Consider the following 25158-nt stretch of genomic DNA (forward strand, 5'->3'; position numbering starts at 1 on the left):
AGCCTCTCAGATTGCTCTGAGGGACTGTTCCAAAGACATAGGGGAGGAGCTAAGATATATAGGAGCTTTACAACAAAGGCCAGGTAGTTGGAACAATAAAAGATTGCTTGTTATCTAAAGAAAACCAGATATCTCAAGTTAAAGAATTTAGTGCTTTTCTATGTATGGGAGGAAGCAAACATTTGGGCTCACAGAATTCATTCATTTGACAAGCACCTAGTTATCTAGGGCCAGTATCCTGTCCTTTCTTATTCAGAGTCCCCTCAGAGGCCACCATTGTGAGTGGCTGCAGAGGCTGGGCTGCAGGCCTGTCCTCCCTGGGGGGTGGCGGCAGCCGCTGTTGACTTGGTTTCAGCATTCTTTGTTTACTGACATGGTTGCCGTATTTTCATTCACATTGTAGTATTTTCGTTCACGGACTGATTATGGATAATCTGCAAACTTGGAAAGCAACCGAGATGGAATTACTGCAGTTACCTTCTAGTTTAATATGCCGTGTGCAAACATAAACACGGATGAAGCATATAAAAGGATTTGGTGGTGTAGGGAAGGTGTTCTACACACTACAGGAGAAGGCAAGACAGAACTCCTCTTCTTTGTGGGCAGGGATGTGGGTCTACCTGTCTTTTCTGTAGCGGTTTTGGAGAGCAGTTTATGGTTATTAACCAACATTGACAAACAGTGGCACACATTGCATTTAAGAGCTGGCCTGTGCAAACTACTGTTTTGGACAGGTTGCTTTCACAGGCAAGTGGTCAGGTGGATTGGAGAGAGACGTAGCCTAGGCCTAGGCTCAGATTCAGGCTTAAATAGCCATTTCCTCACCAAAGGGCCTTGGACTAGAGTGTAACTTCCCTTAACCTGTTGGTGAATCTGTGAAATGGGCATGATAATATTCATTTCTTCCTGAGTTTGTTGCAAGTTGTAAACAATATTATAACACACATGAAGCACTTAACAAACTGGCACTTAGCTGTGTTCACTGCGTCCGTCTGCCCCACTTAGTGTGTGTCAGAGCCGTAAAGGCAGCATGTGTCTGTTGAGGACGCACTGGTGGCCCCTTGAATATGTTGTGAATTTGGTGCTTTCCTTTACTCCTTGTAACTGTATGTGCCATGGGCAGTTATTTTCTTGGACAGATGAGGAATCACAGGGTAAATAAGACTGTGTAATTTGCCCAAACTCAGACCATAATTTTGGGTGCAGGGTCCTCGGTTCAGCATGGGCCCCTGGGCCTTCTGGCCTCTCCGTTCATCAGGTGTGGGCTCGCCTGTCTCCCAGCCCAGAATATCCAGCAGGCAGCAAGACATACCTGGCCCTGTGCTTCTTGAGCAAAACCCAGGAGGGGAGGCAGGTACTAAAGGGATAAACATAAAAACAGATGACAGCAAACTGTGATCAGCTTTGAGAAGGAAAGGAACATACCTCGCTGTGCAGAGCTGGGAGCTTTCCCTTTGGGGCTGCTCTGGGTGCGTTCATCTCAGCTAAACAAGCTCTGCTGCTGCACCAAGGCAGGAAGGCAGGGCGAGTGTCACCAGGTAGACTGAGCCTCGCTGATCGTACTCATTCACCATTAAGCGGCAGCTGTCACGGGCACTTACCTTGTAGACAGATGTTGGCCATAATCATCACGCTCATTGCTTGGTAGTTTTATTGGTCCCACCTTTGAGATGAGGTCATTGAAGCTGGGGAGTTTGCTGCATGCCTTTGTATACCTCGGAAATTACCCCCACTGGTCTTTTAACCTAGACTGGTGTGGCTGTCATGTCCCAGCCCTGTGAATGGCATCATGTAGCTTCTCCCAAGTGACCCAAATGACTGACATTGATTTTCTTAATTCGTAGCAAATGGTATGTGACAATAAGAGAAAATGGTAGTAAGAAATTGTTTGGAAAACTAGAACAAAATCCAATTCTTCCCCAGCTGGGGAAGTGTACCCAGTGTCACTCACTCCACTCACTGCCTGGCATCTCCTCCCTGCCGACTCTGCATTCAGAAGCCACTCTGAGCCTTTGAAGAACATTTTGCCTCATGACACTGTTGACTAGGACCTGTGACAACTCTGTCCCTGGTTAACTCTCTCTTCAAAGCCATTTAAATTTTATGCAGGCTCCTCAGCTCAAATGTAAGAATAGCCTCTTTAAACTTCTTGATGCAGCTCCTTAGTGAAGATATTGTGAAGGAAAACTAGCTAAAACCTGGGAGGTATGAACATAGTGACTGTAACCTCAGCACTTTTTGAAGTTCAGAATCAGAGGGGTGGGAGACTCAGGAAAGGCTTTTTAAGGTAGAAAGGGGAAAGTGAAAGGACGCAGGCTGTGTGAGACTGAAACATCTCGGTCCCAGCCAGCAAGCACCTGCATTCAGGATGGTGTGTGTGGAGAGCAGGGTTCTCACAAAGAAAGAAGTGGTGGGATGGGAGGGAGAACAGTTAGGTTTTTACTGGGGAAGGAAAAAGTGGGCTGAACATTTCCTGGTTGAACAAGAGGACTGTGACATGATGTGCTTGTATTTTGGAGAGAAGGGTTTTGTGGGGACAGGCCTAGGAGAACGCTGTCTGGCTGGGGAGTCAGCACAACAGAGAACCACAGAGAACCTGGCCGACGCCAGGGCTGCTTCTGTCCCTTAGCTGGGGCCTAAGAACTCCCTTAACAACCCAGTCCTGTTGATACGAGAAAACAGATGTGGGGCATGAGAAGGGCTGTGTCCCAAGCATTAGTTGAGCCCCTGGGATTTGTCCCTCCAGATGTTGGTCTTTGGCTTCGTGTAGGAAACGATTCAAGAGCAAACAACTGTTGAGTAAAGGTAGATTTATTCAGAGAGATACATTGAAAGGCAAGAGAATCGCCACGAGGTGTGGGGGTTGGGTGCTCAGATTAAAAGTAGGTACACACTACACAGAGTGCGGGCTTTCTCCGAAGAGGGAGAGAGAGAATTGACCGCGAGGAGGTGCTGTGTTGCTTGCTTTCTTGGGCTTGGTGGTTTCATATGCTAATAAGTAGAAGGAGCAGCCTAAGGGGAAGGGGCTGGGATTCCCGGGGAGTTGGCCATTTCCCACCCTGTGATCTTTTGTGGCTAGCCTTGGGACTGCCATGGTGCCTGGGGGCGTGTTATTCACCATGTTACTATTACAGTGGGTGTATAATGAAGCTCAAGCTCTGCTAGAAGTTATATCTCTTCATCCTGAGCCTCAAGGCCTATTGGAGGTTGAATCCTTCACCATTTTGATGTTAATTGCTGTGGCCTTCCTTGAATGGCTGTGCTCTGCCCCCTTCCATTCTGTCTCACTGTGATGACACAGAGAGAGCAAAGGCCGGGCCCTGCCTTTGCTCCTGCATTTAACAGGGGGAGGGGTGGTTTGGGCTGAGGATGATTTTGAGTGGTGAGAAGGTTGTTTCAGATTTTTGCACGTGGCATATGGGGACCTTCCAGCAGCCACCGCGGATTTATCTCTCTGGCATTATCGCTTGTGTCACTCATCTTTTTCTATTTTTCTTTAAATTATTTAATCTAAATTTAATATCAGGTTTTTTTTAGGAAAGAAATTTCTCTTTTTCTTTTCTTTGGGGCTCTTTTGGGGGGGTAGGTAATTAAGTATATTTATCTGTTAGTGGATGCCCTGGGGCTTGAACCCGGGACCCTGTGCACTCTAAGAACTCGCTCTACCACTGAGCTCTCCCGCCCGCCCCATCATCTTTTTCTTTTTGCTTTAATGTTACAGAAACCACAGGCCAGCCAAGAAACAAGCACCACTCGGAGGGTTGGAGTACTGAGATTTATTACGCCAGCTGGCTCAGAGGGGCTTCTGCTCCGAAGCTCTGAGCACCTCCAAGATGTGCACATGAGGTTTTATAGGTTTAATTACAAGTATGGGGCTATTAGCTAATAAGGCTCAAACAACAAAAAGCAACGAATCAGTACACTGGAGCTTATCAGTTTGGAAAAGATCAGGTTACTGAAACTTGTTGAGACTGGATTTACGAGTTAGCTTTTTAGCCCAGTAAACTAACAATAAACTTCAGATTTACGAGTTAGCCCAGCAGAACTTAGATCACTAAACAGACACTTATCACACTTAGATTTGTGACTTAGCTCGTTAGCCCAGCTGGGCTTTTCCTTCACGTCAGCTGCCAAGAATCTTACAGCTGAATTTCTAGTAGGCCTTTAACACTTACCCTAAATTCATAGCATCCATTTTTATGACTTTACCTCCCCCTGGTTTCATTTAATTATTGAATCTCCATTTTCTCTTCACTCTCACTTTGTCTATTTGTTGTTATGGTTTTTAAGCTGTGTTTAAAAAAATTGTTTAATTTCTCTTTTAGCAGGAGGCTGAAAGTAAATAAATATGTAAACAATCATCACACTTTAATGCTTTTATACATTCTAAGCTGTTTAGTATTTACTTAAAAACCAAATTGCCTACTAAAGAGATAACATTTTTATATTATTTTTTAATTTTTTTATAAAGGTATAGCTGATTTACAATATGATATAAGTTTCTGGTGTACAATAGGTGCAAAATTTTTAATGTTATGCTCCATTTATAGTTATTGTAAAACATTGGCTATATTCCCTGTGTTGTAAGTTACATCCCTGTAGCGTGTTTATGTTACATGGAGCAGTTTGTATAAGAAAGTTGGTTATCGCAGAGTCTGGGGCATGGCTGTGTCTGACCCAGGGTCACCGTCACACTGCCTGTCAGAGCCCAGGCTCTCACAACTCTCTGCAAGGGAGCGAGTGGAGGCAGCCCTCATCAGCGATGGCACGACCCTCTGAGTGGCAATGAAAGCAGTGACTGTCTGTGGACGTGCAAAGTGTTGTTCCAGGAGCTTTACTTGCACTTCTGCATTTAATAATTAAAGCCTTCCTTTAAGGAATCCTTTTATGTTTTTAATGAATAATACATTTTATTTTGATATTGATAGACTTCAAACCTCCGGAAAATTTACAGGAGTAGTACAGTAAACGCTTAGATACAGTTCATCTAAAAGGGCACTATTTGCCCTTTTGTGTCTGGCTTATTTTAGCATAAAGTTTCAAGGTTCATCCATATTGTAGCCTGAATCAGTACTTTATTTTTTTGGTTTGATAATATCCTTTTTCTTTTTTTTCCTTATTGGTCTATTTAAAAATATTTTCATTGAAGTCTAGTCAGTTTATAATGTTGTGTCAGTTTCTTGTGTACAGCACAACAATTCAGTTAAATAGGAACATACCTGAATTAATTTTCATATTCTTTTTAAACATAAGTTACTATAAGATATTTAATATATTTTCCTGTGCTATACAGTATAAACTTGCTGTTTATTCTATACATAGTCAGTATCTGCAAATCTTGAAATCCCAAATTATTCCTTCCCACACCCTCTCCCCTCTGGTAACCATAGTTTGGTTTCTATGATTCTGTGTCTGTTTCGGTTCTGTAGATAAATTTATCTTTTTCTTTCTTTTTTGTTTTTTGGTTTTTGTTTTTTTTTAGATTCCAAATGTGAGCGATCTCATATGATATTTTTCTTTCTCTTTCTGGCTTACTTCACTTAGAATGACATTCTCCAGGTCCATTCATGTTGCTGCAAATGGCATTATTTTATTATATTTTTATGGCTGAATAGTAGTCTATTTTACAATTATACTAAAACCTCTTTATCCATTCATCTGTCAGTGGACATTTAGGTTGTTTCCATGTCTTGCTATTGTAAATAGTGCTGCTGTGAATATTGAGGTGTAGGTGTCTTTTTGAATTAGGGTTCCTTCTGGATATGTGCCTAGGAGTGGGATTGCTGGGTCATATGGGAGGTCAATTTTTTGTCTTTTGAGGAACATCTATACTGTTTTCCACAATGGATCCACCAAACTGCATTCCCACCACAGTGTAGGAGGGTTCCCTATTCTCCACAGCCTCTCCAGCATTTATTGTTTGTGAACTTCTGAATGATGGCTATTCTGACTGATGAGAGGTGATACTTCATTGCAGTTTTGATTTGCATTTCTCTGATAATGATATTGAGCACTATTTCATGTGCCTATTGGCCAATTGTATGTCTTCATTGGAGAAATGTTTCTTTAGGTCTTCTGCCCATTTTTGGATTGAATTGTTTGTTTTTCTTTCTTATTAAGTGTAAAAGCTGTTTACATATTCTGGGAATTAAGCCCTTGTCAGTCTAATTTATTGCAAATATATTCTCCCATTTCATAGGTTGTCTTTTTGTTTTGCTTACTGTTTCCTTTGCTGTGCAAAAGATTGTAAGTTTATTTCCCACTTGTATATTTTTGCTTGTATTTCTATTGCTTGAGTAGACTGCTCTAGGAGAACATTGCTGAGATGTATGTCAGATGTTTTGCCTATCTTTTCTTCTAAGAGTTTTATACTATCTTGTCGACATGTTTAAGTCTTTAAGCCATTTTGAATTTATTTTTGTGTATGCAGTGAGGGAGTAGTCTAACTTCATTGATTTACATGCAGCTGTCCAGTTTTCCCTACACCATTTGCTGAAGAGGCTGTCTTTACTCCATTGTATGTTCTCACCTCCTTTGTCAAAGATTCAATGACCAAAAGTTTGTGGGCCTATTCTTGGTAATTTTGTTTCTCTGTTCATTGATGGATGGATATTGTGTGTAACTTTGGCTACTCTGAATGATACTGCTATGAATATTGATGTGCAAGATTTTGTGAGAATATGTTTTCATTCTGTTGGCTGTACAGTTGGCCCGCCATATCTGTAGTTTCCACTTCATGGATTCAGATGGCTGATTGTAAAGGGACTCGAACTTCCTTGGATTATGTTATCCAGGGTGGGGGGTTCCTGAAACCAACCCCCCGAGGATACTGAGAGATGAATCTATATGTAGGAGTGGAATTGCTGAACCATATAACGCTAACCTTTTGAGGAAACACCATAATTCTCCAAAGAAGCTACACCATTGTCCCTTTCCACTGGCTGCATATGAGGTTTCTCTGCCTCCTGAACGACACTTATTATTGTCCATGTTTTGATTATAACCATCCTAGTGGGTGTAAAAAGCGATCTCATTTTCATTTTGATTTAGCTAGTGATGATGAGCATCTTTTCATATGCTTATTGGCCATTTGTATGTCTATTTAAATCCTTGGCAAATTTAAAAATTGGGTCTATTTTCTTGTATTGTTCAGTTGTAAGCATTTGTTATATATCCTGGATACAACTCTCTTATTAGATATATGCTTTGCAAAATTTTTCTCCTATTCTGCATATTGTCCTTTCACTTTAGATTTTTAAACATTAAAAAAAAAATTCTTTATAGGGGAGGTAATTAGATTTATTGATTTATTTTATTTTTCTTGCTAAGCACGCACTCTATCATTTGAGATACCCCCTACAACTGTCATTTCACTTTCTTGATGATGTCCTTTGTTAGAAAAAGGTTTAATTTAGATGAAGTCAAGTTTATCTGCTTTATTCTTCTATCACTTGTGCTCTTGGTATTGTATCTAGGAAACCAAAGCCTATCCTAGGACCACAAAGATTTATACTGTGTCTTCTTTTAAAAAGTTTATATTTTTAGTTTTTATGTTTCTGTCTGTGATCCATTTTGAATTAACTTTATTTGTTATATAAAATATGGGGGTCCAGATTCCAGATTCATTCTTTTCCCTGCAAATACCCAGGTGTCCCTGCACCATTTGTTGAATAGACTATACTTTCAATGAAGTGTTGTTGGCACCCTTGTGGAAAACTGAATGTAAATGTAAGTTTTTTCCCCCTGGGTTTTTATAGTGTCTCATAGATTTATTAATCCAAACTTATGCCAGTACCATACTGACTTGAGTACTATAGCTTTTTAGTACCCATTAAAGTGAGTCCTCCATCTTTGCTCTACTTTTTCAAGATTGTTTTGGCTGTCCTGGGCCCCTTGCACTTCCATATGAATTTTGGGATCAGTTTTTCAATTTTTCCAAACAAGTCAGCCTGAATTTTCATAGGGATTCCATAGAATTTGTAGATCACTTTGGGGAGTCTTAACATTTTTAACAATATTTTCTACCATTCCATGAACATGAGATGTCTTCCATATATGTAGATCTTGTATATTTTATTTCGGTGATACTTGAAAATGTTCAATGTACAAATCTTGTAAATTTTTGTTAAATGTATCTCTCATTTTATTTTTAATGCTGTTGTAAATGGAAAGGCTGAGCTTCTTAAGGGTGGGACTATGTATCAATTTGTTTATTTCTAGGATTCCCACACAGCAAATACTCTAGGTTTATATCTGCTACATAAATCTGTCCACAACTCTTCTGACCCCCATGTTATAAGAAACCAAGAATCAAATTAAGCTACCTGAACACCTATCTGGAATTGAGAAATGAGACCCTTGGTTGAGGCTTTGTGCAGTTGATACTGAGAGCTTATTCAGGATGGCTTCATCTTAATTTCTTTTAAACAACCCTTTTGGTGTATTTAGTCAGATACATTAAGAACATGGCCTTTTGATGTGCAGAGGATCTAAGACTATAATTTTCAAATAATTTCGAGTGAGAGTGTTGTTCTTTAAACCTAATTTGCATCAGTCTTTGAAGATTTATGTTTCAGGAGCTTTGACTAAAGAACACCGGTCTTTATTCAAAAACGACAACTAAATGCTCAAGCAACATGTAAGAGTTTGGGCAAACTGCCCCCGCCCCGTAGTGCTGGTTGGCTGCAGCTGTAACTGGAGTCAGCACTTACCTCTCCCAGTACGCTTGTGCTCATCTGCTCAAAGGGGTTCATCCAACAGTTTGTCAGTCTGTTGGACAAAGCCGTAAAACATTGATTTAAGGTTGCTGGAATGCAATATATTCTTATTAATATTAAGTAGGCACATATTGAGTGCTTACTGTATGTTGGGAATTGTCCCTCAGCCTCACATGAATAATATTTCTCTTAAAACCTCACATATTTCCTTGTTATTCACACTTTACAGATAAGGAGACTGAGAATTAGGTCTTCTCTCTTTTGGGTGGAGCTCATTATCAATGACTGGAAGTTGTAAGGAAAAAGATATTGATTCATCCTGAGAAAATATTTTTCTGAGAGTCAGCAAATAAGAGGGTGACCACTGAAGAGGGTGATCATTTTTCGAATGAGACGAGCCCCGGGTTGTACGGAGTCAGCATCCCTGTCCTGGACACGGCACGTGTAGGGCTGCTTGGTGGGTGAGGCAGCAAGGCCGCGCAGGGAACGCGGATGCCTGGCCGTTGGGCTGTGCTCAGGCTGGTGGGGCTTTCTCCTAAGGGCAGTGGGCCGTCATTGACAGATTTTAAGTAGGGGACTGGGGTGCTCTTGTAGATCACTTTTGCCTTGTAGAATGCTTAGAAACATTTAGAAGGCTCGGCAGGAGGTGATGTGATGAGTCAGAGTAGGGTGGCTGCGAGGTGTAGCAGTGTTCAGTATTCAAGTGGTTTTCAGTCCCAGTTTTGTGGCTCAGTAGCCGTGTCACTTTGGATGACGCACTCAAGGAAGTGAAACAATTTATCTAATCAATTAAAGCAGTGATGTACCGACTTCCCAAGACTGCTGTGGAGGTCCGCTGAGATTATGTGTGTGCAGTGTGCAGCGTGGTCCCCAGCACAGAGTCAGTGCTGAGTGAGTGCCAGTGAGTATCTGGTAGGACAGGTGTGGGTGGTGGGACTCCATGACTGAGGAAATCTGGGCCCTGAAGGAGGGGTCCAGTCACATCTGTGAGTGATGGGCCTGAGCTGGGGTAGGGAGGGAGACCTTGTCCCCCGACTATGGGCCCTGGGCAGGACTGCTATGGGAGGAGAACCGTGAAGTCAGCTCTTTGCAGGTGGAGTTTGAGGTGCCCTTGAGACATCTAAGTGCAATGTCACGAGCTCAAAGAGGAGGTCTGGGCCCTGGCTGTGCATTTTACTATAATCTCAATCCCTGAGGACGCCGAGGTTTGATCACTGAACGTGAAGACATACTTTACAGGACAAGTGAATAGTAGTATCATCTCTGTCATCAAAGCTCACGTCTCTTTATTCATCACTCACTTTGTTAATTGGGTACTTACAGAGCTCACTTTACCGCCCTCACTTGGGTTCAGGCTCCACAGTAAAGAGCTGGTGAGCCTCCCTCTTTTCCAGAAGAAGACACGTTTAGCTGGTAGCCTTCTGTACCTCGCCAGACTTAGAATTTTAGTTTGTTGATTTAATTCTGTTTTCTGTTGGCCATCTCCTGACAGGAGAGACGTTTTACCTCATGATCATGTTTCACTTAGCTATTACTGAGAATTGCTGTTCTGATCCATAGTGTATGTATTATATTAATTTTGTACAGTATTTATCATTTTTCTGTCTTTGTCCTTTAATTTTTTATGCCCCTTCAATGTTCTATCCTATTTGGGGCCTTATTTTTTTTTAATTAAAAAATGTCTGTTAGCAGTTAAGAAAACAAAAACAAAGAAAAATGCACATGATACCTAAATTTAGAAAATATCTAGTGTGTTTTCTGTCTCGGCAATGGAGTGTTCTAGAATCTCGTGAAAACCTTCATTACACAAGTTCCTTGAAATGCTGATTAAGAAATAAAACCTTCCTTCCTCATCTTTCAAGCTACACAGCTAATTGTCAAGAAAGTGAGGGGAAATCCTCAGAAGCCAAGACAAACCAGAAAGAAGGGATTCTGGGAGATAAGCGAGCCTTAGAAGCCCTGGGGTGCCTGTTGGCTCCTGAACTGAGTTTTAGTTGCCCTGACAGGAGGGCAGGAGGTGAGCCCGAGTCCTCTCACACTGGGAATTTGATGGCTGATCATATGTAAGGCCAAGCCCATCCCGAGAAGCCTGGTTTACTAAAGGTTGAACTAGGAAAAAAAATCCTCAAGTCAACAAAGAAAGAATGTCAATATTTTTGGAAGAGGGGAAAAATAACAAATCCAAAGTAAGGATATAGTTTAAAGCTGTTCTGGCTTGAGAGTGACCACAAACTCCTGGCAGAAAAGCACAGCTATTCCTGGAATGAGAAGTTGTGTTTTGAATGCATCAGTGAACAGCCATTCCGGAAAAGGCCTCCAAAGTATTGTGGATCAAGATACTGGACCGCAAACACCTCTCTTCCAAGGGTCATTTAAATAACCAGAAATGTTTTAAAGGAAAGAATCCACAATCATATTTCTATTTATTGACATTACTATATGCTAGGAATTCAGAGGTAACTATGTGAAGGAAACTTAGCATAGAAGCTGTGGATGTGCCTGCACGCGGGACATTTCACAGAAGTGGCCGGACTTGTCTGCAAACAGAAATTCCTGCCAAGGGACTCTGCCCGTTCCCAGGGGAAACATTGCTTGCAGACAAGAATGTTTATTAGTTCCTCAAAAGGAACAGGCCTGGGAACAGGAGAGTCTGAGTGTAATTAAGATAAGGAAGCCTTAGATGTAGTGCACATGCATCAACCTAAAAAATGTTTACTCTCTGTGCTTGGCAAGAGTTACTCCTTTTTGTAGATGGTATAAAAAATAAAGGAACCAGCATCTCGGGAGACATTTTGCACCACAGCAGCTCTGTGATTCATTTCGTCGGCAACAACTATGGAGTTGTCTCCTATTTTATGGACCTTTCTTTCTCTTTGGGGAGACAAACTGACATAGTCGGGGAGCTTGGTGTAGAGGGAGGTGTTAGTCTGTTGCAATTAGCCAGGAGAGGAGATTAAGAAAGCAGTGAAGAGTGGGTGAACTTTTTAGCTGAGGACAGTCTTGTTCAGTTGGCTTTTAATTGCAGGCTCAATGAGTAGTCACAGGAGGGAATAGATCTTACGGAGGATGGACTTAGCTCAGGCCTCTTTAGAATGGACAAGTGAACCTGGAGAAAGACAGTCAAATCTGTGCAGACATTGAAGTTCACTTGAACGTGCTGTATCCCTGAGCCAAAGATCGCACAAGTAGAAAGCACTTCTTGAGGACAGAGGAGTGGTTTTTAAGGTTCTCCAAGAATGAATCCCAGGGAACCGAGATGGCCAGGTGTCAAACTGTGAATTTGATTTTTGGACGGTGTATCCACCAAGGTTATTGGCATTTTATGGGTTTCCATTTCTCGTTAATACATGTCAGGTGATGAGGACGTGGACACACGTGTTTGACACCTTGTCGAGGTGACTTTGGGTTCCTGCCTAGAAGCACGGGCACAGCTGCGGCTGCGTCATACATCTTGCCGCCCATCCCGCTCCCCTGCTCCGTGATCACTGCAGAGTCGTCCCTTGTTAACCTGTCCATCTCCCCTGTGACATCATAACCCATGAAAAGACCGGAGCATATTAACTTGGCTTTCTTAAAGTCAAAGGAACAGATCTAATATGGAATCAGATTTGTTCTTTCCTATTTCAGTAGTGCGATGGAGAAGGCAGTTTGGGCAGCTTTTTGTAGGGTTCTGGAGGATTTCTCTCTCAGCGTCTGGGTGCCTCTATTGAAAACCCTTCATAGCTGTCTGGCGTGCTGTAAAACCACTCCACCTGTTTTGCCCTGAAGATGTGTTCAGTTTCTAACTCATCTCTACTCCTTGGAAAACAACTCAATAAAAACTCAGTTGGTTTTCCACCAGCCATGGGCAGGGGTGAGGGATAGCATGTTACTATTTTATAAAATAATAACAACAACAACAACAATAACAATAACAATAATAATAATAAAATTAATAATAATAAAAGAAGTTTTAAAACAGCACTGGGCACATAGGAGAGAGTCAATAAATGCTTCCTGGCTTAAATCAAAAGTGATGGCTCAGTGATTCCATGGCTGTTGTATTTGCTGGGCTTGTTACTCCTTTTCTCCATTACACTTTTTTTAAACTGAAAAAGAAATACATGCATATGGTTAAAAACAATTCAAACAGCACAAAAATACACAAGTGAAAGAAGTTTTCCCTCATCCTCTGTTCTTCCAGCCCTCCCTGGAGATGCCACTGTTTACTATCCTTTGGGTGCTTTTCCAGATATGCTATGCACATTCCCACCTATGTATGTAAATTCCTTTAAAGTTTTAGTTATTTTTAACTTAAAGGGATTTAAATCCTCAAGTGGCTTCTGCCTCGGTAATAGAAAAGAACAAATCTGACTCCATATTAGATCTGTTCCTTTGACTTTAACCCTTTGCTCTGTCTCCTAGGCTTCATCTTGCTTGTAAAACAATGTTGCCTAGAGCCTGAAATATACAGAAGAGCCTATTCTGAAGGCTCTGACCTTTAAGGATATTTAACACTTTTCCATTCATAAAATGATAACAAGTTGCAGAATAGAAAATAACGTTTGTTTTGTTGGAGGTTTACAGAGATTTGACCCAGGCAGATAGCTGCAAGAACAAAGGATTCTAACAACAAGGAATTCCTACACCAAGAAGTTTGCAACAACAAAGCACATAGGAAACGAGCCTGAATTCTGACTTGGGGAGATGGTTTTCCAGGACATTAGTTTGCCATCTAGCTCTACAGAAACTTGCTATTCCATGCCCCAGCAGCGGGTCTCCCAACTTATTGGCCTGTCCTTCACTGAGGAGAATGAATTTGGACTCGGTAACACTCCTATCTACCTAGCAAGCTGGGCACTGGAACTGAGGACAGCTCTCCCACACCCAGGAACCTACTGTGAGCCCTTGATGGTTCCACTTGGGTTAGGTGTGCTTTTCCCAGGAGGGATGGGACTATGCACCAACACTCAGGCAGTCTGCTCTGTCTGGGGCTCTGATTTTGTACCTCCCGCTCACCGCAAGTCCAAAACCTGGGACAGTGGAGCTAAGGCAGAGATCGTGCCTGCCTGTTTCCCAGCCTGTAAAAGGGGAATATGTACACTTCCCAAGGTAGTTCTGAGAGACATCACCTGCGGGTGCTTGGTTCCCAGAGCAACAGAAAACCCAGCTCCGCGTGGGGACAACGGGTGTGATCCCCGTAGGGGTACTGCAGAGGCATCGGCTGGAGGGCTGGACCAGGGAGGTAAAACTTGAGCTGTGGGCCTTGAAGGGTTACAGAATGGTACAGAGGCAGGACTGTCGCCTCCTTCAGGGTGCCCCAGAAGTAAAGCTTTTTCTCTACATCTCCGCTAATCCCCTCCCCTCTCCAGATCCCTCCCTTTTCTCTACTCTTCCTGTCCATCTGTCTCCCTCCACTTTTCCCCTCCTCTCCTCCTACCCCCATCTTCTCCCTCCCTCGATGCCCCAGCCTCTATCACAGAACCAAGAGAGGATTGCTGGCCCTCCTGCGCATGCGCAGTCGGTGCCAGCTGGACCGCGGGTTGGAAGCTCCAGCTCCGAGCTGGGAATCGGCCCCAAAGTCTTCTCAGCTCTGTCGCTCGGTAGGCCTTTGGCTCCTGCCAGAGTTCGGGGCCTCTGGCTGTGGAAGTGCAAGGTGGGGGGCTCCGGGGAAAGGGGTCAGGCGGCTGCGGGAGGGCGGTCCGCGTGTCAAAGCCCACGAGGGCCAAATTCAGAGTGTGTTCAGCTGAATTGTTCGGGCCAGACCCCTCTGCCCGCGCCACCTACCCCGGCGCCCTGGCCACAGCTGTGCAGGGCCAGGTGTGCACCTGCCGCCTCTCACCCCAGCCGGGCTCCCCTCAGTCCGCGGCTGGCGACCCCTTCCCCTCTCCCGCCCGCGAGTCCTCTTCTCCCGGGCTGCCTCTCCTCAGCCGCCGTCCCGTCCCCGCCCCTGGGAGGGCTGTGTCCTGGGAGGGCTGGTTCTGCGGACCCGAACGGGGGCGGGCGGCTGGGGCTGGGGCTGGCCTCCGAGCGGGGCTGCAGATCGCGTTTCCAACCCCCCGCTTTCCCTGCCCCACGACCACGGGGCTGCCCTCCTCTCCCTTTCCCGCTCCCTGAGGACCAGCTCAGTGGCGTGCGCGCTTCTCCCCGGGCTTAGAGCCTCTGGCTGTAAAGCCCAGTTTCTCCTGGTGGATTCTGGAAAAGTGAGCGCCAGTGCTGAGGGAGTTTCCGTCTCCCCCCCTCAGTGTTTCTGCCCCAGGTAAGTACCTTGAACAATTTCAGGTGTTATGATGGTGGTGCTTGTTGATGTCACGTGTTTTTATAGTGAGAGGGATTACAGTGTTGAAAGCAAGGCTTGGTTCAGTTAAAAATGAGCTGAAGGCATGAGGCTGTGACATGCTCCTTCCTTCCCTCTCCCAGGGTGAAACGTGTGACCGTCGATTTTAAAAACATAGTTACAGTCCCTAACTAGCCCAGCCCAGCTAGTGTGTGTTAACAGGAACAGCACCACCAGAGGCGTTGGAGACTCAGGGACATTGCAGTCATAAAAAGCTCCTGGCACAGTTTAGTTTGTTTTGGTTTTTTGTTTTTCTTAAATTGTGGGGTAGACTAGTTGTATAGAGGGAAAAATAATTGTCAAGGAATATTTTTTCATATAACAGCTTTATTGTGATATTGTTCACACACCATGAAGTCCATCCATTTAAATGGTACAATTCAGCAGCTTTTAGCATATTCACAGTGGTGCAACCATTATTATTCCAGAACGTTTTCATCACTTCAGAAAGAACAGTGGAAATGAATGACCTATCCACCCCTCCCCAGTGGTGGTTCTAAAGAAGTTTCTTGGCTGTTCCTGACCATAAATTAACTTGTTACATTCCATGAAAGGTCTGGTAGGAATTCTAATCAGAATTGCATTGAATCTGTCTATCAAAACAGGAAGAATAAATGTCTTAATGGCATAAACTTCTTCTACCCATGAATATATCTGGGACCGTATCTTTTCATCTCTCCAGAGCCTGGCCCATGGGAAGTCCTCACTAATTGTTGGGCTTGTGAATGATGAGATTCTATACATCATTAGTTGCCACTGTAGCCTTTCACAGAAGAGAAAAGTAACCTCAGTGAAGCCAAGTGACTGTCTGATGGTCAGAAAGAGTGACAGTCAGTGCTGGGGTGATCCAGTGGACTTGTTGCTTGTAACTAGAATTCTCCACCACCTACAGCTAAGGGGATAAGACTATTCTTTTATTTTATCTTAATGGCATTGATTTTATTTATACTTATTTTTTAAAGTTATTTTTATTGAAGTGTAGTCAATTTACAATGTTAGTTTCAGGTGTACAGCAGGGATTCAGTTATAAACATAAGCATATGTATATACATATGTTTTAGATTGTTTTTAGCACAACTCATTACAAGAAATTGAATATAGTTCCCTGTGCTATATAGTAGGTCCTTGTCATTTATTTTATATTTATTAATGTGTATCTGGTAATCCCCCCTTTCCTGCCTGCTAACCACAGTTTGCTTTCTATGTCCATGAGTCCATTTCTAGCAGCATCGTTTTTCCTAGTAACATACGCTGGTTGACTGCTTTCAGCTTCAGTAATTCCATCTTATCTGTGGCACTTTTCTTCTGGTGGGCCTTTATGTGGTTTGCACACGTGATAATAGAGATTTGTACTTGGGAGAACTTCAGGCCTCGTGTAGTCCCTGGAACAGAGTGCCCACTGAATTGATGCTTGAACTGGGAAAAAAGCAGAGTAAATGTTGGAATTTGCACTATGGTTGAGACTTCCAGGTTTCTATAACCTGTTTAGCCCACCTTAATATTGGCTGCACCCATACTGGGTAATTTGGTGGAACTTCATGTTATGGTGGTGTAGAGACAGGGCCTTGTATGCTTCTTCTCTTTCCTTTTTCTAACACTCATTCTCCTGGGTCTCCCAGATCCTCCCCCAGCAGTGCCCAGGGCTGGCTTGATGCTGCGCTGAAGCAATATTTGTTAATAAGGCCCTTTCCTCATCTCTTCTGAACTTCCGTTTCTTTCTCTGCACAATGAGGGCTTAGACTAGATAAGTGCTTTTCAGTTTCTTTTAAAGCCGTGTTTACTTTGAGAAACAGAAAATGCAAATCTCTCCTCACATCCCAACCCTTTAGATTTTGATATGTCCTGCAAGGAGTGACATAGCTCTTTGTGGAAAATTGAAGTGATTGTGATTCCAGGTGGCACAGAAAAGACTCTTCAGACATTTATTGCAGGGAGAGGGCAGGAAAGGGGCAGCATGTCACACTTTCTAGTGTGAGCACTGGAGCAGGGTCTTGGGTTTAAATACGGTGTCTGACGTGGCCTCTCTCTAATCTTGTACAATATGATAAACTTCTCTACCTCAGTTTCTTGATGTGTCAAGTTGAGGTGATAATATTTTAAGGCTTTTGTGAAACATTATACAAATAAGCCATCTGTGTCTCGGTAGAAACAAGACCTGCTAGGGAGTCAGGGATTTCTTTAAAAAAAATCTTGTCCATAGCACTCTGTCGTGTGTATTTTGAATTACCTGGAGGGCGAGGGTTGAGTCTAAAGTCCATCGTGGGACAGGTGGCCCATAGTTCTCTGTGCCCCAGATTGCCCCCTCCTCCCCAGTCCTCTTCCTCAGTCCAGGATGAAGTTCCCTTGTAGATTTACACAGAGGTCTTGTGGAAATGGCTTTTCATTTTATTGTTTCACCAAGGAGGGCTGCCATCATGATCTCTGTGGTCAGGTTTTGGTGACCTGAAGGCTATGCAATTGGGGGTTTCTATTAAATAAAAATAAATATTACAAATACAAAATTAGAACAAGGGTGGTGACAGGGGCTCTTGGAAGTGGGGACCATTAGCTTTGTTAGCTTCAGGTGCAGTGGCCTCTGGCCACGAGGACCCATCCTCGTGCTCTGAAGTTGGAGGGATTAGTGGGTTCAGTGGAAATGTTAACTGAGTGTATCTCATGGGCTAGGCATTGTTGTACTTGTACTGTGTGTTCCTTATTTGAGACAATGAGCTCATTTAACCTCAATAGCCTCTTTAAATTATTAGACTTTTTATTTTGAGATGTAATGTAGGTTCCCCTGTACTTGTAGGAGATAATATGCGGAGGGCCTATGGACCTTTTGCCCAATTTTCCTTAATGGTTCCATCTTGAAAAGTTGGGGTACAATTCATTACTGACTCACTAACCCTTTGAGGTTTGTGTTATTGCCCTCATTTCTATCTGTGATTAACTTGGGTCTTAGAGAAGCACACAGGCCTGCCCAGGTCACCCACATGGTTAGTGTGTAGTCGGGTGTAACATAGGCCTGGGATTTCCAGGCAGTACCATTATGATGGTCTGTGGCAGGCAGCAGCATTCACTTTGCTTGTTTATTCATTCATTCAACAAACATTTATTGAGTAACCTCTGTGGGTCAGATGCTTTCACAGGCTTATCTGATTCTTCAGCAGTACTGAGAATCAAGTATTGTTTTGTTTATTTTAATCTGAGAAAATTAGCTCTGAGAGTTTATAACACCCCCCAAAGGAAATATAGCTCATAAAGGAGGGATAGTAAATTTGTACAGTCCCCCCTATTTATGCAGGTGGTACCCTAGGCATTTTACATTTGCAAACTTCCATAATCCAGATATATTCTTGTAAGGCAAGGATTTTTTTTTTTTAATTGAAGTATAGTCAAGTTTACAGTGTTGTATCAATTGCAAGGTGTTTTTCGAATTTTGAATTAAAAAATATTTTTTGAGAAGGGTAATTAGGTTTATTCATTTGTTTCATTTTTTAAAATGAGGTACTGGGGATTGAACCCAGGACCTCGTACATGCTATGTATGTGCTCTACCACTGAACTGTACCCTCCTCCCCAAGGCAAGTTTTCTTATCCATTATTCTGCAGTTTAGGAGTTCAAATAAATTGGTGTTGAAATCCAGATCTTTTGATCCTACTGCGGTTCTTTTCTTTATAATCTGCTGAAGGGGGGTGGGGAAAGCAGTTCCTTTGTTCATTTCTTTATTCAGCAGTGTTGAGCTCTGACTTTGCATCAGGGTCTTGCTAGGTGCTTGGAAACAGAAAACAAGAAATGACCCTTCTGTGAAGGGGCAGGAAGCCTAGACCAAAAGCTGGGTAATGTGATCCGAGCTACGGTAGCCATGTACAGACTCTGAGGACAAACTGTACCCCCGTCTTTGCTTGTGCTTCCCTTGCCTTCTGGCTGGTACACACCAGGTCACCGCAACCCAGAGGCACCCGCAGCCCACAGCACAATATTTACCTCGATCTCCTCTCCCCTCTCGGCAGGCCCTGCAACATGAGCATCCCTGACTACGTGCAGTGTGCTGAGGAATAAGAGACTCTCCCCGTGGTCATCCAACCCATGGGGATCATTTCAGAGGACAATTTCTTTTGCATCTATAAACGAATCTCCTTGGTGAGCCAGATCAGCCCGTGCGGCTCCCAGTGGGCACTCTGTATCCACTACTGGCACCACTATGCGTTCGAGAATGGGTGGAGTGACTTCCAGACCCACCGCACGGTCGTGGGCCTTGTCACCATTACTGACTGCCTCTCGGCCAAGGCCTTCGAGAAGCTCCACGTGCAGAGGAGCTGTATGGCACCACGCTTAATGAATCTCAGCTCTTTGTCTTTGTGCTGCATGGGGAGGTGGCCGAGCAGCACCGCACCAACGTGGCCTTCAAACTACGAGGACTGCAGGGTGGTGGAGAAGAGGATCGAGGACTTCACTGAGTCACTCTTAATCTTGCTCAAGTCCAAGTGGCTGGATGGGACCCCAACAAGTCTGGGGAAAAGATCCCCCTCCTCTGCACTTTGTTTGAGAAGGAGGACTTCATGGGACTGGACACAGACAGCAGGTAAGTCTACCTGGAGACCCGGCCACCCTGGCTGTGTGCCGGGTTCCTTCCCTACATCCAGGAAGGGATCAGCAAGGAAGAGGGCTGTCTTGTAGCCAAGGTGGGAGGGAGGTGCAGTCCGACGGTTTACAGACATTTAAAAGTGAATCTGCCTTTGTTTCACAGAGATACTTTTAGGGTCAGTGTGGAGACTTCCTCCTGCTTTTCAGCCAGGACCCCTGGTGGGACCCCTGGAGTTGCTGTCCAATAGAGTAGCCACAGCCACTGATGCTATGAGCGCTGTGGAAGAGGCTGGTCTGAGCTGAGATGTGCTGTAGGTCAAATGCACATCAGACGCTGAGACTTGTCTAGTAAAAAGTATGTATACTATCTTGTTACTTTCTATATTGATTACATGTCAAAATGATAGTATTTTACATACAGCAGATTAAGTAAGATTTGTTCTTAAAATCAGTTTCTAGTATCTGTTTTTTGTTTGTTTGATTGTTTCTTTGTTTACCATTTTAAATGTGGCAATTGGGAAGCTTTCTTTACATGGCTCTCATTTCAATTTTGTTAGCCTGTCCTGGGACAGTCTCATCCCTTTGCTTATAGATGAGATGCTGAATCCCGAGAGGCAGAACGAGTCGCTGGTTGAGCTGGGTCTGGAGCCAGTGTCTCCTGCCTCCCAGGCCCAGCACCTGCTGGGTTCAGGCCCTGTCTTCCTCCCCGACAGCCAGCATGCCAAGTTAGGACATCAGAAACACCTCCAGGGAATTCCGGATGAACTCCTTATGCAGGGAAAGGCTTATCACGGAGTATGAGGCAAAGCAGGGAAAGATTCATCTTCACTTTGTCCCTGTGATTAAGTCAACGGCCCCAATTTTGCCTTGGAAGTGCAGACGAGCTCTCCTGGGCTTACTACCCCCCCACCTTCTGCTCTGTTTCCTCATGTATCTATCATGCTTTACTTCTGGCAGAAGAGGTGAGAAGCCTTTGCCCAGAGGTGGTCCCCCTTTGCTGGGGAGAGTGAGGGAATCTGTGTAACCTTGGCCTACGGCCTCGGGCCTTGAGTCTGGAGAGGGCTCATGGCGGTCCCACAGGTGACAGAGGACCTGGCACGTGCTGCCGGGCCCGCAGTGGAGGCAGTGCTCTGTGATTCTTGAACTTACTTAAGATCAAATCCTACTTTCTGGTTGTTGGTAAGTTGGAGGAGAAGATGCCAGAGAATTGATTAAAAGAAAGTCCAGACTAACCCTGTGAGTGAGAGGCACAGGGGGCCCGAGTCCCAACTGTGTGTGGTGCCTGGCGGGCTCTGGATGAATTTTCTGTTCCTCCTGGACATACCTCTATGACTTTAGTAAGGGGTGAGACATTTAGTGGCCATGATCTGTATTTGTCCTCGCAGGGCCCTGTGATCTACACGCCCGCACCCCCTTCTGTTCCTTGGGGATGAGATGGCAGGTTTAGGTGTTTGGGCACTGCTGTGGGCCCAGCTGCCAGCACCGGGCTACACCGAGGCTGGCTCCGTTCACCTCACATGTCACCTCCTGCTGAGACCCAGGCGTCAGTCAAGGTAGGTGCATCGGTGCAACATAAGCAGGGGCCATGTTCTCCCCCTGGACAGAATGGTGGTTGAGCAGTGGAAGCCTGGAGCCCTGCCCCAGCCCCATGGCCAGTGCCTCCTCTTTTGTCATAGGAGGCACTTGTGACATTTTTGCTCAGCAACTGCTTGGTTCTGAATCTGCAGACCCACCAGAGAATGCCAGCTTGATTTGCCTTTTGAAGTCTGCCCTTGGGATTTGGCGGAGTAGCTAGATGTTTGCTTAGCCCATAGTGTTGACACTGTCACCATTGTTTACCCAGAACCTCGTGTACCAGGCATGGCTCTCGGCATCAAAATACAGCAGCGCATTAAACTCCCTCCTGGTGGATCTGTCTGTTTTGGTACCATAAGGGCTCAGCCAGCATCTGAACGTCAGTGAGATAACGCGGCCAGTGAGCTCGGGTCAAGCACGTTCTCCTCCAGTCACTTTAACTCCATTGTTGCTTTTACTATTCCACAGTCATTAATTTTTAAAACAACGCTTTGGTGCAGGAGCAGAGACTAATTCTCTCCTGCTACTCTCGTTGGGAGTGAGTAAAACTGTCCAGCCTGTAATGCGACCACATTTTGTGGCTTAAAAGCTGCCTAGATGCATGTATGTGGAGTTTTGGTTAGGGGCGCTGACCACGTTGTGGTCCCCAAGCAGCATCGCTCCCCTCAGGCCCCTGCCTTCCCTGGAGCAGGAGGTGAGGGTGGGTCTCACTGTCCCCGCGTCCCTGGCCTCACACACTCACGTAAATTCTTGTACATGCTGTCAAAGTCATTTTTGTTCTTGTGTGTTTCTAATTTTCGCCTGTTCCTCTTTTCCTTTTTCTTTATTCCTTTTTCTCTTGTACCGCGCAGTTGCGTCTGAAAAGGTGGCTGTGCATATCCTGCATTGGAAATAGCTAGGTCGCCCTCTGTGCTGTCTCTGTCGCTTTAAAAAGCAGAAACTTTTCAGCTGCCTTGATCCATGCATTATCCTAGTCATCTTGTTATTTTCTAATTTTTTGGAATATTTGCTTGGTTAGCACATCACCCACTGGTGTTTGATACATGTTAAAACCTTTGCTTTGAGGAACCTGTTTGGTCCTCCTCATATTTGGTGACAAATGCACCCTTATTCAATTAGTTAGATTGTTTTGAAGAAGTGAGATGCGAATTGATTTAGGCGGCTGTTGAGGGATTCTTTTCGTGGAGTATTTAAACTTGTCAAGTCAAAGTCTGCAGCATCTTGCTCAATTCCTGCTTTTACACAAACGTGCTCAGCACGCAGTTCCTGGCTGTCTCTGTGTGACGTGCGTGACAGCGCTTCCTGACCGGCGGTCACTGGTGAGGAAGTGGCAGGCTCGAGGGTGAGCAGCTGCAGGGGACACTGTTGGAGGAATCAGTCACCGTTTGGTTATTTAATTTTTTTTTTTTTTGCATTCAACTTCCCCATGCCATTTACTTTACTTTGTCTTCATAAAGGGGCAGAAGTGGGTCTAAAATCCATGCCACTCTTTTGTTCCCTTTACGAGGCTGGTTTTTCTGAGTATCAGGACAACATGGCCTTCTCCTAAGTAGCTGGCTCACATGGATCTGGTGGACACAGGGACTGTTAAAGGGACCGTAGCTTCCTCTCTGCTCCAGTCAGTGGGCATTCAGAGCCGGGTCTGTGGTTTGCCTCAGCAGCCATGCAGGCCTTCCTGCACCGGCCTTTACTTTTAACCCATGTTGGCAGTAAATAGCTGACTCCGTGTTTGTTGCAGCTGACGTCCCCCACTGACGGCCGTGTCGTTAGTTTGCGGTAGTGAGTCTCCAACCCCCAGTAAGCAATGAAAGAAGATGCTTTGGCCGATCTAAGACTTTAGATTCTCACCCCCACCCTTGTTCATCTCACCTGGAGGAAGAGTTTGGCTACCACCATCATGCTGATCATGAGGCCTTGTTTCTCCTTTCATGCTCTAGTCCAAATGTGGACACTTCATCCTTCACTGATTTGGTCTCGCTTGAGATAGGCCAGACATTCTGAAAGAGTCCATCACATTCTCGGGGGGGAACAGAACAGAAGTAAGTCTCGCAAGTAGGAGTCTAGGCTGTCTGGGTTGGCAAATGCAGGCTGGGATCTGTGATTGGTGGGCTGTGCCCTGGACACAGGCCTTTCCCGTGGCTCCTGAGGGCCCAGGGGTCGGAGTGAGGACAGCCTTGCTTGGGCTCCTCCATCCTCATCTGCTCAGTGGCAAGTGTGTCTGCTAATAGGAGCTCCGCCAGACCTCGGGACCTTCAAAGCTCAGATCATGGGAGAACCTTGAGTCCCTTCTCCAGGGCCTCCTTTGTGAGAATCCAGTGCCTTCTGAGGTGACCGGTGGCAGGAGATTCCTCCCCCTCCAGGGAGCACCTTTCGGAGGACTGTGACTCAGTGCACCATGCTGTGAGCTTGTAGGGTTCCGGCCGTGGTCCCTGCAGAACCAGACTTGAGATGGGCTTAGCGACGGAAATGACAGGACTAATATTCCAGGCCAGGGCTGGAGGGAGGGAACGGGAAATTGAATGTGACCTCAAACACCTAGGTGAGTGCTGGGTCTGTTACTAAAATGGGGAGCATGGGAGGTACCTGCCAGAAATTGAATTCCAGAGTAAATGGTGGACATGAGGCATTTTTAAGATGCCATTTTTCATCCAAGTTAGGACTTCATAGAGGCACCTGGGGCTGAGTTGAAGGAGCCAAACTAGAGATACACGTTGGGGGTCGTCATTCTTAGCTGGTGTTCACAGCCATGCATGTGAATTAGATCATCTTGAGAGCTGCAGACTGAGGCTCAGGCGGGGCAGGTCTGTGCCTCGGTTGGAGGAAAGCCCAGACCATGCAGCTTTGGTGTGTCAGTCAGCGGCGTTTGGGATTTTCAGGGCAATGTTATTTATCCTTAAGGGGCCGGGGGGTGGGCAGGGCCAGCCAGGAAGAAATCTGAAGGGAGGGTCGTGGCCACGTGTGTGTCTTGGGAAGTTGCAGATTCTGCAGGGTCCTGGAGGGTAGACTCCTCAGAAGCTGGAGTTGGAGTGGGGCGTGGGTTGAAGGTAGTCACACTAACATGTCAGGGAGGGAAGGAGGCCTATGGAGTCCCCGCTCTTCCTGACTCACCTTCCAATGAACAGAAGGCAGACAGAGGATCTGAGGTGAGAAGGGATGGGCGCTGGGAGAGGAGCCAACCTGGAGAATGGTGCTTGAAAAATTCTGGAATAGTCTCCCTGCAAAATGGAGGTTAAAAAAATCCAGACTCTTAAGAATATTGATAGTGACTGGGGAGGAGGCAGTTTTTTTCTGGCCTCCTAAGGGTAAGGCATGTATCCAGGGATACACAGAATATTCAGGCAGTCTATTCCGGGCGTTTGGTACCAGGGAAACAGCACAAGTTTAAAGGGGGACAAGGGCAGCGGAGGGAAACTAGCCAGGCCCCATGTCAGGTACCAGTCGGCCGCCTTACTTGTGTGTTGCATTCACATCCATGCCTCCCAGGTGGGCGGTGGCAGCCCCCTTTTGCGGATTGGCAAGCCTTCTCAGAGGGGTTAAGTTATTGGTCCTTTTAGAGGGTAGTAAATGCTGTAACAGGATTCAAGCAGGGTCTTGTCAGACTTCAAGGGCGTGTTTTCTCTACTAATTCTGGTACCTCCCTGTTGTACGTGAAATGGTGAAGTGGGTCAGTTTTGGGGGGTTTCAGAAAAAGTACGATTTATGTGCCTCAGGACTGATTCACAAAGCTCAGTGTTCTTTTATTGTTCTGAAGCACTGCAGTGCTTTATGCCCCACAGAGGTAAGGTCTTACTCCTTTGACGATGACGTGGTTGCAAATGATGTACAGGTGCAAAACCAGACTTAGCAGCTTCTGAAGGGAAACTCTCCAGTTCTCCCTTGATAGACTTTCTTCTACGGTATGTAGCTGTGCTGCAGCATAGGCCTGAGCTGTCCGTATGGATTGTGGGTTTGACATCCAAATTTAGCATAAAACAGTCAGATGAA

The 25158-nt window shown here is 45.0% G+C and overlaps 1 protein-coding gene across 1 annotated transcript in view; it reads left to right on the forward strand.

Annotated features, from left to right (window-relative positions):
• The window catches only part of LOC141574112 (trafficking protein particle complex subunit 9-like), a 152608-nt gene that overhangs the window by 73841 nt on the left and 53609 nt on the right, over window positions 1–25158 (forward strand). The window contains exon 10 of the mRNA XM_074347893.1: window positions 19026–19597. Within this exon, the coding sequence (XP_074203994.1) occupies window positions 19102–19597 (496 nt within the window). The 5' untranslated portion in view covers window positions 19026–19101. The remainder of the gene's footprint in view (window positions 1–19025; window positions 19598–25158) is intronic.

Source organism: Camelus bactrianus, chromosome 19, assembly GCF_048773025.1.
Source record: "Camelus bactrianus isolate YW-2024 breed Bactrian camel chromosome 19, ASM4877302v1, whole genome shotgun sequence".
NCBI classification, from domain to species: domain Eukaryota; kingdom Metazoa; phylum Chordata; class Mammalia; order Artiodactyla; family Camelidae; genus Camelus; species Camelus bactrianus.